Raw genomic sequence first — 11,957 nt, forward strand, 5'->3', positions numbered from 1 at the left:
TTTCCCTCTTCCCATGTAAATCACCACCACAATACTCCTTCGGAGTATACTATTCCATCTAAGAACAATCATAGTTTTATGTGGAGTGTTGTATTTTCAATGGAGGCATTGGCATATGAGCTTGTTAGAAGCTATAAATAAGAGGCTTTTCTTCCTTATTTGTCACACCAAATCAACCATCATCTTCCTATCTCTCCCTCTCCAAATCCCTATCTTTCTCTTAGTTTAAAACCCATCACCAGTGGCACCTTCGTCCACCGTAAAACCACCGCAGCACCACCCTCCTCCTCCACTTTTTCATTGATCAAACTCCACCCTTTTCCTTTCTTGGATCGCCAACCAGCAGCCACTGCCCCTACTGTCTTCTTCTTCACTGCCAAGAAACACCAACACCACCGAGGGTGGCAAGAGCCGCTGCTGCCACCACCAAGAAACACCCCCCTGCTGTTGTCTCGTAAGTCCGCCGCCACTGTTATTATGTTCATATATATATATATATATATATATATATATATATATATATATATATATATATATATATATATATATATATATATATATATATATATATCTTCCTATTTAATAAATGAAACTTTTTGTCCACGTGTCATGTCCACCAAGCATTTTACATCAAAGTGAATTTCCAGTTATACCCCTCATTCATTCAATACTCAATTCAATTCGGTTTTTTTTGGATCTGAATCTAAATTCATTTGTATATACATTACTATCTACAAAATAATATTTTACTATCATGTTTTTAATAAACTACTTTAATAAAATTTTATAATTCTTTAATTTTCTATTGTCATTTTTAATCATCAATATTCTTTTTCTTTCTTACCTTTGGTTTCTACGAGTTGTAACCGTGTGTGTGTGTGTGTGTATATATATATATATATATATATATATATATATATATATATATATATAGAGAGAGAGAGAGAGAGAGAAAAAGAAAGTTAGGTTCAAATGTTTCCTGCAACTATTGTGTGTACGAATGAACCGATCATAAATTAGTAAAAATTAAATTATTTATTAAATCAATAAGTGTCTTTTAGATCTTTTGTACTTTTAAATTAATAGGGTCATTTAATGGAATTCCTGCTATTAAGAAAAGAGAATAATTATCTTTGGCCTAGCATCTATCTTATATCTTCTTCAGGTTTTTGAAACCTTCGTTCCACTCTTCATCGTCGCCTACAACAACCATTGACGACACCCTCTTCCATCTTATCCTCTATTTTGAGATTCATGGTCGGCCCAGGCATCCACGTATACTTCAGTCTGAGTGAAACGATGACATATAGAATGGCATAATGTTGTCAAAACACAACCACAATGTCACCAAAAATCAGAAATTAATTCATCTATTTGGAATCTTGATATTCTTGCAAGCAATTGGAGTCGTTCGCTCTTGGATTGTTGCGGCTTGTGGAAACCAGAAAGAATAATCCTAGACTCGTTCTCTTTTTATCTAATTTCTGGAAAGTTGTAAATTTCTAAAATTCTTATTTTTGTATTTCAGTTAATGATCAGTGAATAGATACATTTATACAGAGGACTAAGAATTGTCAGGACACAACAACGCAAAGAACACATCCCACCCTTCTTCCTTGAGTTTCGATTAATGTTCCACCTGGGTGATATAGTCTCAATTAATGGGGGTATTTGACAGCAATTCTCCCGGAATGGAAGATCAATATCTAATTCTATCATAACAGAATCTCGATTTTATGGAAAGAAATCTCAAATTACTCATTAGTATTTGAAGGTATACACTCTTTTATTGTAAATTTAGTCACATTCATATACTTATCAATTACATATATGTTTCATCAAACGAGTATAAAGATATGAGCATCTAATTTTACCTACCAAGTGTTTGCTAAAATGCTTGAATCAAATATTTTAGCCAATTTTTTATTGTAACCTTTGAACTGTCATATCTCTCTTATACTAGCTTGGATTGATTTGAAATTTTTTTATGCATATTCTCCTTTCTGTTAGCTACAAGTTAGGTTCTGAAGTCATTTTAATTGGATTAATAGTGGCTCAGTTACAGTCCTTCAAACATGGAATGTTATAGCTGTATTTTTAGCACTTTTACTTTGTTTAGAAATTTTTGTGATCGTTAAACTGCCATATCTCCCACATACTAGCTTGTAATAAGCTGAATTTTTTCCAACGTATTGTCCTCTGTGTTAGCTACAACATAGTATCTAGAATCACTATAATTAGATTAAGTTGATTATTTGGATCAAGCGACTCGATGATTACTTAACCAATTGACTCAACGATTACATTTTATTAGAATACTTGATCTTAAGCATTTGTTTTTGCTCTAGCTAACAAAAAACAATAAGTATATGTAGGATCAATTCTTTCTTTGTTTATATATCTAATCTATATTTTCAATTCATATAAGCAACAAAATGGAAAGTTTTTTTTATACAAAAAATCCAAAATAAAGAATCCAAATAAGTTTTGTAACAAAATTTAAAGAATCAAATTATTGATGTGCATTTTCTTGAAATAATCTATATATTCTTTTAGAGTAGACTATATTTATTCTGTCTAAACTACCAAAGTTTGTTTTATTATTTGTCATATAAAAGTATTCTCACATAATTTTATTCTTACATAATTCGATTTTATGGCAGTTATTCTCATAGAATATTTGATTTCATGGCAAATTTCTCATAGAATGTTTGAAGGGAACATGATGATCAAAGGCTTGAAGGTTGGATGATGGCGTGTGACAGAGATGAATAATGGTTGTTGAATGGAGATCATAAGAATTACTAACTCTAAAACAATGTATTGTTATAAAATGTGATTGTAATGTGTTTTTTTGTTTATTTTTGGACCATGATTCTTGAACAAAGTTAATAATATAAGAGTATTTTTTAAGAATAAAATTCGTATCTTTTAGAAAATTTAATTCTTGATAATATGTTGTACAATTTTTTAAGCATTTTAATTATATATATATATATATATATATATATATATATATATATATATATATATATATATATATTCCGCAAGAATAAAATCGTAAATATATTTACTAATTTATGGTTAATTTCTGCATAATAAAATCGGTTATTATTAAAAACTATATTATAATTAAATTTGAATTAATTTTATAAAAATCAGATTTTTAAAAGTAAGAGATCAAAATACTCTTATGTTGAAATTTAGGTACCCAAACACATCATAATACATCGTTTTGTTTGATATATTCATTATAATGTTCTTAAACTTATTCAACCCTTAATTTGGTTTACTTTCAAAAAATTTCAAATTTCACTATTATCTTTCTCTTATATCACTATTTGCCGAACATCTACTAGGCTATATATATTCTACTTGAAAATGAAAATTATGTAAGAGGAAGATAAATGTGTAATTTGTATAATTCATGAAAGTAAATCAAGTTAGAAGTTAAATTATAAGAACATTGGACAATTACAATGTATTATATAATACAAAACGACGTAATATAATTAGTATGGGTAGCTAAGCTTATATACCCTTAAGGGTATATATATATATATATATATATATATATATATATATATATATATATATATATATATATATATATATATATATATATATATATATATATGGGAAAAGTGAATATACCCTTAAGGGTATATAAGCTTAGGTACCCAAACTTACAATACTACGTCGTTTTGTATCATATATATATACATTATAATTGTCCAATGTTCTTATAATTCAACTTATAACTTTATTTACTTCCAAGATTTGTATAAATTTCACATTTATCTCACTCTTACATATTTTTCATTTTCAACTATAATATATGTAACATAGTAGGTGTTCGGTAAAAAGATGTGATGTAGGAGTAAAGTGAATATACCTAACAACCTTATATAATTAAGCTTAGGCACCTAACATCATCAAACTACGTCATTTTGCATTAAATTTTCATTGCAATCTTCCAAGGTTCTTAAACTTCATCCCTAAACTTGATTTACTTAAAAAAAAAAATTGGAAATTCATCATTATATTTCTCCTACACCTTTTCATATGTAGCGGTAGGATATGAAGTCCATCAGGTGGTATTCGATAGAAAGACACGATGTAAAAGAAAGATATGGTGAAAGTCCAAAAATTTTGGAAGTAATCAAGTTATGGGGTTGAAGTTTAAGAACCTTAGACAATAACAATGTAAATATGATAAAAACTGATGTAGTATTATGGAGTTAGGTATCTAAGCTTATATAAGATTGTTAGGTATATTCACTTTACCCATATATATATATATATATATATATATATATATATATATATATATATATATATATATAGAGAGAGAGAGAGAGAGAGAGAGAGAGAGAGAGAGAGAGAGAGATTCACATGTAATCGACTTTGACATACATTAAAAACAAAATGAAAAGCGTTGTTCTCCTCTCCCTCCTATCAGCCCACTACTTATTTAGTTCTACATTCTACCACATCAGACCGCTGCACTTGCAGTATACTCACTTCCAGAACCATAGCCTACCTGAAAAATACAACCATACATTGATACAAGTATTTTCTGGATATCTATCTGGGTTTATAGAAATATAAATACTAAGTAAGCATGAGGGCCGAAAGATACGCAGTCCAACATACCCTAACAACAAAAGCCGCTATGATTGTAAAACAAGCCCTTGGCCTCTGTAGACGGAGAGGCCATGCTCATGTCACACCTCTCCATGTAGCAAGTGCCATGCTCACATCTCCAAGAGGTCTTCTTAGGAAGGCTTGCCTCAAAATTAATTCTCACCCCCTTCAATGCAACGCTCTCGAGCTTTGCTTCAACTTAGCCCTCAATCGCCTCGCTACTACTCAATCCAGTCCTATCATATTAAGTACAAATCAATCTCCCCACCCCTCTCTCTCCAATGCTTTGGTGGCAGCCTTCAAGCGTGCTCTAGCTCTACAACGACGTGGTTCACTTGAGAACCAACAACAATCCGTTTTAGCTCTTAAAGTAGAGGTAGAGCAGCTCACCATATCAATACTAGATGACCCTAGTGTAAGTCGAGTCATGAGAGAAGCTGGATTTTCTAGTATCCAAATCAAAAACACTATTGAACATGGTGTCTCCATGGAGCTATTTTCCCAAAGGCCTATTGTGTATTCTATCCAATCCAACCAAAATAGTAAACCCATAACACAGAACTTCCAAGCTAGTAGTAGTAATGGATCAAAACTCACACCCAGTGTCCGAATTGATGATGTGATGAGTGTTATAGATACGATGATGCATACGAAAAGGAAAAACGTTATTGTCATAAGGGAGTGTTTGGTTAGTGCTTACGACATAGTTTCAGGAGTTATAGACAAGATTGAGAGAGGAAAGAACATAGCTTTTCCTGGTAATTTGAGGCTCGTACAATTTGTAAGTCTTCCTTTGCAGTCATTAAGTCATCTTTCTATGAAAGAAGTTGAGGATAAGATTACGGAGCTTAATTATCTAATAAGAAGCAATGTGGAGAGAGGAGTGGTCCTATATGTGGGTGATATCAAGTGGGTTTCTGAATATTGGTCTAAATACTGTGAGGAAAGGCAAAAAACCTACTACTACTCCCCAATGGAGCAAATGATCATGGAACTTAGAAGGCTGATGTGTGGTTTTCGAGATAGTGGGAAGTTGTGGCTTATGGGAATAGCCAATTCCGAAACTTACGTGAGCTGCAAAACTGGTCATCCCTCCCTTGAGACTCTATGGGATCTTGTTGCGCATACAACTCCTGTTGGTGACTTGGACCTTAACCTCAATCTTAATAGGTACTCAAACTCAGACAAAGCTAGTCCTTAATTTGATTACAGCATTTCCATCCTTTTGTTTTCACTTTTTTATAACTTAAGTGGGATATAAAATTAGTTTCTCACATTACAGAAGCTAATTAATGAAGTTGGTATTGTTATTTTAGCAGAGATTCACCAAATGAGAGCAAAGAGTGTTCGATCAACTTCACAAGAGAAGCTCGAAGCATAGCAAGCTGTGCTCATAACAATGAGTCTATTACTGCTACTACAACCTCCGGTTTATCATTATGGCTCCAACAACACAAGGGAAAAAACTCGAGGCAAGCCGTCAATGATCAGGTTGGTTTTTGTTAATTACATTAGATAAGTTTTCGTAACCTTTTTCCCTGCTAATTTGACGTCTAAATCTTCCAACACTCTAAAATAATTAATGTCTCTGGTTACAGAAACATGTCAAAGTTGGAAGCTTTTGCAAGAAATGGAACACAAGTTGCAGTTCACTTCACAAACACCCTCATTTTCTTAACAAAACATTCCACCACTCTTCTCTTTCCTCCACGACTTCAACAAGCTTCTCATCAGCAAAATCCAACTCAAAAGATGATGATCAAGAATTAATTAGTAACAAAAGGCCAAGAAGCGAACATGGACAGAGTTATATAGAAAGGTTTGCAGATGCTGTGCAAGAAAACGCTAGTCGTGTTTTCTTCATGGAAGACGTGGACCAAGTTGATAACCAGTCACAAAAGAAAGCAATAATCGAGAGTGAGACAATCTCATTAACTTGTGGCACATCAGTTCATCTCAAGGATGCCATTGTTGTTCTTGCTTGTGAAAGCTTCACGTCTGTTTCAAGACCATGCCCTCCTATGTGGCAAAACCAAAACGACAGCGCATCTGCCATGTTGGATTTGAACGTTGAAGCCGAAAATATTGGGATTTTGAATTCAGTTGATACACATTAACGCGTGTACGTTACTTTCAAAATATAATTCGGAGAACAAACAAGTTGGATCATGCGAAGCTGCTGATTAATTTTCCTTTTCCCAGTTTTCTGTCATATATTTCTTATACTTTTTTCGATATGTGTGCAGGTAACATTAAGGAATACTTTAAGATAATCTTTTATTCAAATATTTTAGATGTTGATTTTTGTATTACTTATTTTTTTTTAGAGTAATTGATATTTATATGGGTGATAGAGCAGACTTTGACAAATATCTTATTAATTACTGGGAGTTGATAATTACGTGGTGTTGGGGTTGATAATGAATCGAAGTAACAAAGGTATTCAATAAATCCTAATTAAAGGTAGAGTTTTTATTATTTTGAAGATGTATGAATAATAAAGTTTATGTGATACTCATTTATATACAGTGCGGCTAAATACGGCAAGTATTGTCAAATTTAAAAATTTTAATATTGACAATTAATTTTCTAAATCACCTCGAAAACAGTCCTACAAAAAACAAAAATCAAGAAAATCACATATTCTATCATTAAACTATAAGAAATCTACGATTAAAAGCCGGAATTGCGGAACTGAAAATTCATAACCATTGCATCAAAATTTGGTGATGACGGCGGGTTGTTGGGAACTCATGCACGTTGGGACCTTTCCATCCACATGAGGCAGGCCTCAAAATTCCTGATGAATCGAAATGTATGCCCGTTTGAATTTGAGGCTTTTCCGGTCCACTAATCCTTCTACCATTTATCAATAACGTTTTTGCTATGTCGACAGTGTGTTCAAAAATAGGAGTACTACACACTTGTATAATGGTAGCCTAATCCTGAAGTTTTCAGACGACAAAAGTGTGTTATAGTGAAAAGAACAAGATTTATCATTATATTCAATCTTGAAAATGAATACTAGTACAAAGCTTATATACAAACTCGGACTAATTAACCACTTATCTACCAGCTAACTAGTACTAGTTAGACCTCCTTTTAACAACGCAATATAAGTGCTTATAACAAACCCAACTTAAAGTATTGATGTAATAAGTCTGGTGGCTTGCAATCGATCGCAACGGATTGCAACCGATCTCAACGATCGGAATGACTTTTTTCTGACATTATATCCTATATATCAGAGCTATTGAAAAGGGTATGGGGTTATCAGCAAGCCACTGACCAATTTACTGAATTGAATAAAGATAGCTTCACCTGGAATGAAGAAGGAGCAACGGCTTTCAGTCGTGTTCTGATGCAGCAAGTCTTTGTCACAAGTTCTGAGTGAAGTTGTGCTCGTTCTTGTGCACCTCTGCTTGGATATGATCTACCATGTAGCATATGCTACTTTCGTCCTGCTGCAATGGAGTGATTGTTGCTCACGTGCGCAGGCATCTACTGATTCACTTGATGATTGATGCTCAGCCACTGCTGCTGCTACTATAGAGTATTCTTCTCTTTGGTTTTGAATGTAGTTACATGCTCATGATACTACTGTAGTCGACTTAATAGTGATGTACTTTTAATAGACTTTTGGCTACCTTTCTCTCCCAAAGGAGCTTTCTAGCTACTGATCTCCTCGACCATCTTCCTTCTAGTATAAAGGAAAGAGTTTCCTGAGAGCCCCTATGCGACCTTCCACTTGCATAGAGTCCTGCCTCAACGATCAGAATGAATCGCAACCGAACACAAAAAACAATTGTCAACATGACTCACAATACCCTCCCTCAAGATGAGCGTTGGAAAATGTTGTGCAAAGCCATCTTGGACATGATCGTTAAAAGTTTATAACGTGGCAAGGGCTTGGTGAACATGTCTGCAAGTTGGTGTGTGGTTCATATAGGTAAAAGCTTCACAGTTTTATCAAGAATTTTGTCACGAATGAAGTGGCAATCAATATTTATGTGTTTAGTATGTTCATGGAATGTGGTATTAAGAGCTTACTGAATAGCGGATTCATTGTCAAAAAAATGGCAGTTGGTTCATTTTGATAAACCCCAAAATTAGTAAGTAAATGATGTGGCCAAACAATTTTTGTTGTGGCAATATCAAGGGCACGATATAGTTGAAGACCTTGACACAATTGTCTATTTCCTTGACTTCCAAGAAATCATGTAATAACCAATGAAAACACGAAAACTAGTCTCGGATCGACGAGTGTCTACACATCCTGCCCAATTGAAGTCAAAAGATGCATGAACCTTTAAGGAGCTGTGTGAAGAAAGAAATAAACCTTAGCTAGGATTTAACTTCACATATTTGAGAAGATGGGCGGCAGCTTGTATATGAGGAACTCGTGGATTTATGACAAATTGACGTAACATATTAACATCATAGGTTATATTAGGACGTGTAGTTGTTAAGTACATTAATCGGCTATTAAACGTCAGTAGGAAGCAGGATCATGTAATGGAATACCCTCAAAATTTGAGGTTTTACAAGCAGGATCCATTGGGTATTGAAATCGTTTTGCTACCAAATTACTAGTATCTTCAAGCAACTTCAAAGCATATTGTCTTTGAGAAATAAAAATCCCTTTTTCAGACCTTGCAATTTCCAAACCCAAAAAAAGTTGAAGCTTTCCCAAATCCTTCAATTTGAATTTGTTGCTTAATCTCTCCTTAATGAGATTAATCTCAGACATAGATGCCCCATTTAAAACTATGTCATCAACATAGACCAACAATGCCACATAAATCTTGCTAGCTCCTTTATAGAAAAGAGAATAATCTGCTTTGGACTGAGTAAAGACTTGAGAAATAAAAAAAGAAGAGAATTTGGAGTACCATTGGTGAGAAGCTTGTCTTAATCCATAAAGTGATTTCTGTAATTTACAGACCATGCGATGCTTGTTTGAATGAGTGACTAAAAGAGTGTAACCTTGGAGCAAGTGCATATAAACTTCTTCTTCTACATCTCCATTCAAAATCACATTATTCACATCTAAATGAATAAAAGGCCATAATTTTTGAGCAGCTAAAGTTAATAAAATCTTGATAGTCATGCATTTTGCCACTGGGGAAAAAGTGTCAAGGAAATCAATACATTCTTATTGATTGAATCCTTTAGCCACTAATCGAGCCTTATACTCTCAATAGTGTCATTTAATTTACTTTTTACTTTATAACCCTATTTGGAACCAAGTGGTTTTCTATCATATAGTAAAGAGTCAATTATCCATATCTGATTGGCTTCTAAGGATTGCAACTCTTCATGCCTTGCTTTGATCCATTCATGAGACTGAGAAACTTCTTTATAATTTTGGGTTCTATTTCAGAAGAATTAGCAAGAGTAAAAGCCATGTATTGTGGAGATAAATTGGAATAAGACACAAAATCAGACAAAGGGTATTGTGGTCCATTTTCCATAATGATGTTATTGATAAGCTTAAAATGGTGATCCTTTAAGTAAGAAGGTGGTTTATGAGGTCTGGATGGTCTTACAGGATGTTGTGGTGGCTCAGGTGGTTAAGGCAGTGAAGGTGATAGAGGATGTGGAGATGATGGAGAAATAGGGACAGAACAACAATTATTTAGATTTGTTTGGGGGACAAAATAAGAATCATCCACATTATATGAATTAGGAATAACCATAGAATCAAAAGGGTTTTGTGGTATGTTTTAAGGAATGTGTAAAAGGAAAAATGTCTTCTTAAAATGTGACATCTCTAGAAACAAATAATTCTTTTATTTCAATATCCATCAACTTATAAGCCTTCATTCCTATAGGATAACCAAAGAAAATACAACATCTGGCCCTTGGTGTGAATTTTTTTGTGGAACTAAGTAGAGTTGAAGCAAAATCCAAACAACCAAAGGATCTAAACTTTGAGAAATTGGGAGGACAATTATATAATTTCTCATATGGGGTAATGAATTGAAGGATTTTAGATGGAGTTATGTTAATGAGAAAAGTGGCACAAGAAATGCATTCAGACCAATAAAAAAGGGGGAATTTTAGATTGAAAGAAAAGGGCTCTTGCAACATTAAGAAGATGTTGATTTTTTCTTTCCACCACTAAGTTTTGTTGAGGCCTTTCAACACATGAGAATTGATGAAGAACTCCTTCCTTGTTAAAGAAATCTGTAAATGCTAATTCTTTAGCATTATCAGACAAAAAAACCTTGATTTTTCTATTGAATTGTGTTGACACCATTGCAAAAAATTTAGGAATAATAGCTTGAACTTCATACTTATGCTTGAGAAAGTATGTCCATATAAATCTTGTACAACATCCATAATTGTGACAAAGTATTTCAAACCTTTATAATCATATATATGATAAGGACCCCATATATCACAATAAATGAGATCAAAAGGTTTATCACCCACATGATTAAAAGATTCAAATTTCAATCTTTTTTGTTTAGCCAAAGGGCATACAGTACAAACAACTATCAATGAACTTGAGTTTCTCATTTGCAGGATGACCAAATCTTTGGTGCCAATCTTGAAGAGAAACAGCAGCATGAACAGGAACTTCTTCAATCATGTCTTCTAGCAAATAAAGACAGCTTTCAACCCTAGTAGTGCCAATCTGCTTTTGGTTGAAATTTGTTTCACAGTAGCACGATTATGATAAAATGATGCTTTAATTATCTTGGTTTTAGCTGTAACACAAAAAAATATAAGACTAGGTTCTTGAATTAATAAAGTAAATAAATGAAAGATTAGTTATATAATTAAATCATTATAGGTTAATCATATCATTAATTGATATGATTTTTAGAAAGTTAAAGGTGGAAAATAATAACTTTTAAAAGTTAAATTGCCAAAATTGTTAAGTTGGCAAAGTGAGTTGATCAATGGGTTGACTCAATTAATGGGATGGATTACCAAAGTTATATAATGTAGGGGGACTTATTATGTCAAAAAAAACTTAAGTTAAAATCTTAAATATTGAGGTTTGGTGGATTTTGGTCAAAAGATGCAAACTAGAGGGACCAATTGAGAAAATTTTGTGAAATAAGATGCAAACCCTCCTCATTATATCTTCTAGTCATGTTTTTCAATCCAAGAGAGCTCTAATGTCGATTCTTCATCTTCTTTCATCTAGGGATTCAATCTAAGTAGAGAATTAAGCAATCAAACAAAGGAAAGAAGGAACCAAGGCTTGCAAGGTAAAAATCTTCTCCCTCATAGCCTAGAAATCATTTTTTTGTGATGGGTAAAACCCAATGTTGAAATTAGAAGGATATGATGAT

General features: G+C 33.2%; 1 protein-coding gene across 1 annotated transcript; it reads left to right on the forward strand.

Annotated features, from left to right (window-relative positions):
* The first annotated feature begins 4,468 nt into the window (after window positions 1-4,468).
* Window positions 4,469-6,913, forward strand: LOC145071501 (protein SMAX1-LIKE 3-like). Its single transcript, XM_079018373.1, has 3 exons — window positions 4,469-5,817; window positions 5,967-6,138; window positions 6,246-6,913. The coding sequence occupies exons 1-3, from the start codon at window positions 4,625-4,627 to the stop codon at window positions 6,762-6,764; spliced, it is 1,884 nt and encodes a 627-aa protein (XP_078874499.1). The 5' UTR covers window positions 4,469-4,624; the 3' UTR covers window positions 6,765-6,913.
* Window positions 6,914-11,957: the final 5,044 nt, after the last annotated feature.

Source organism: Lactuca serriola, chromosome 8 (assembly GCF_051521515.1).
Source record: "Lactuca serriola cultivar US96UC23 chromosome 8, Lser_US96UC23_V15, whole genome shotgun sequence".
Classification (NCBI taxonomy): Eukaryota; Viridiplantae; Streptophyta; class Magnoliopsida; order Asterales; family Asteraceae; genus Lactuca; species Lactuca serriola.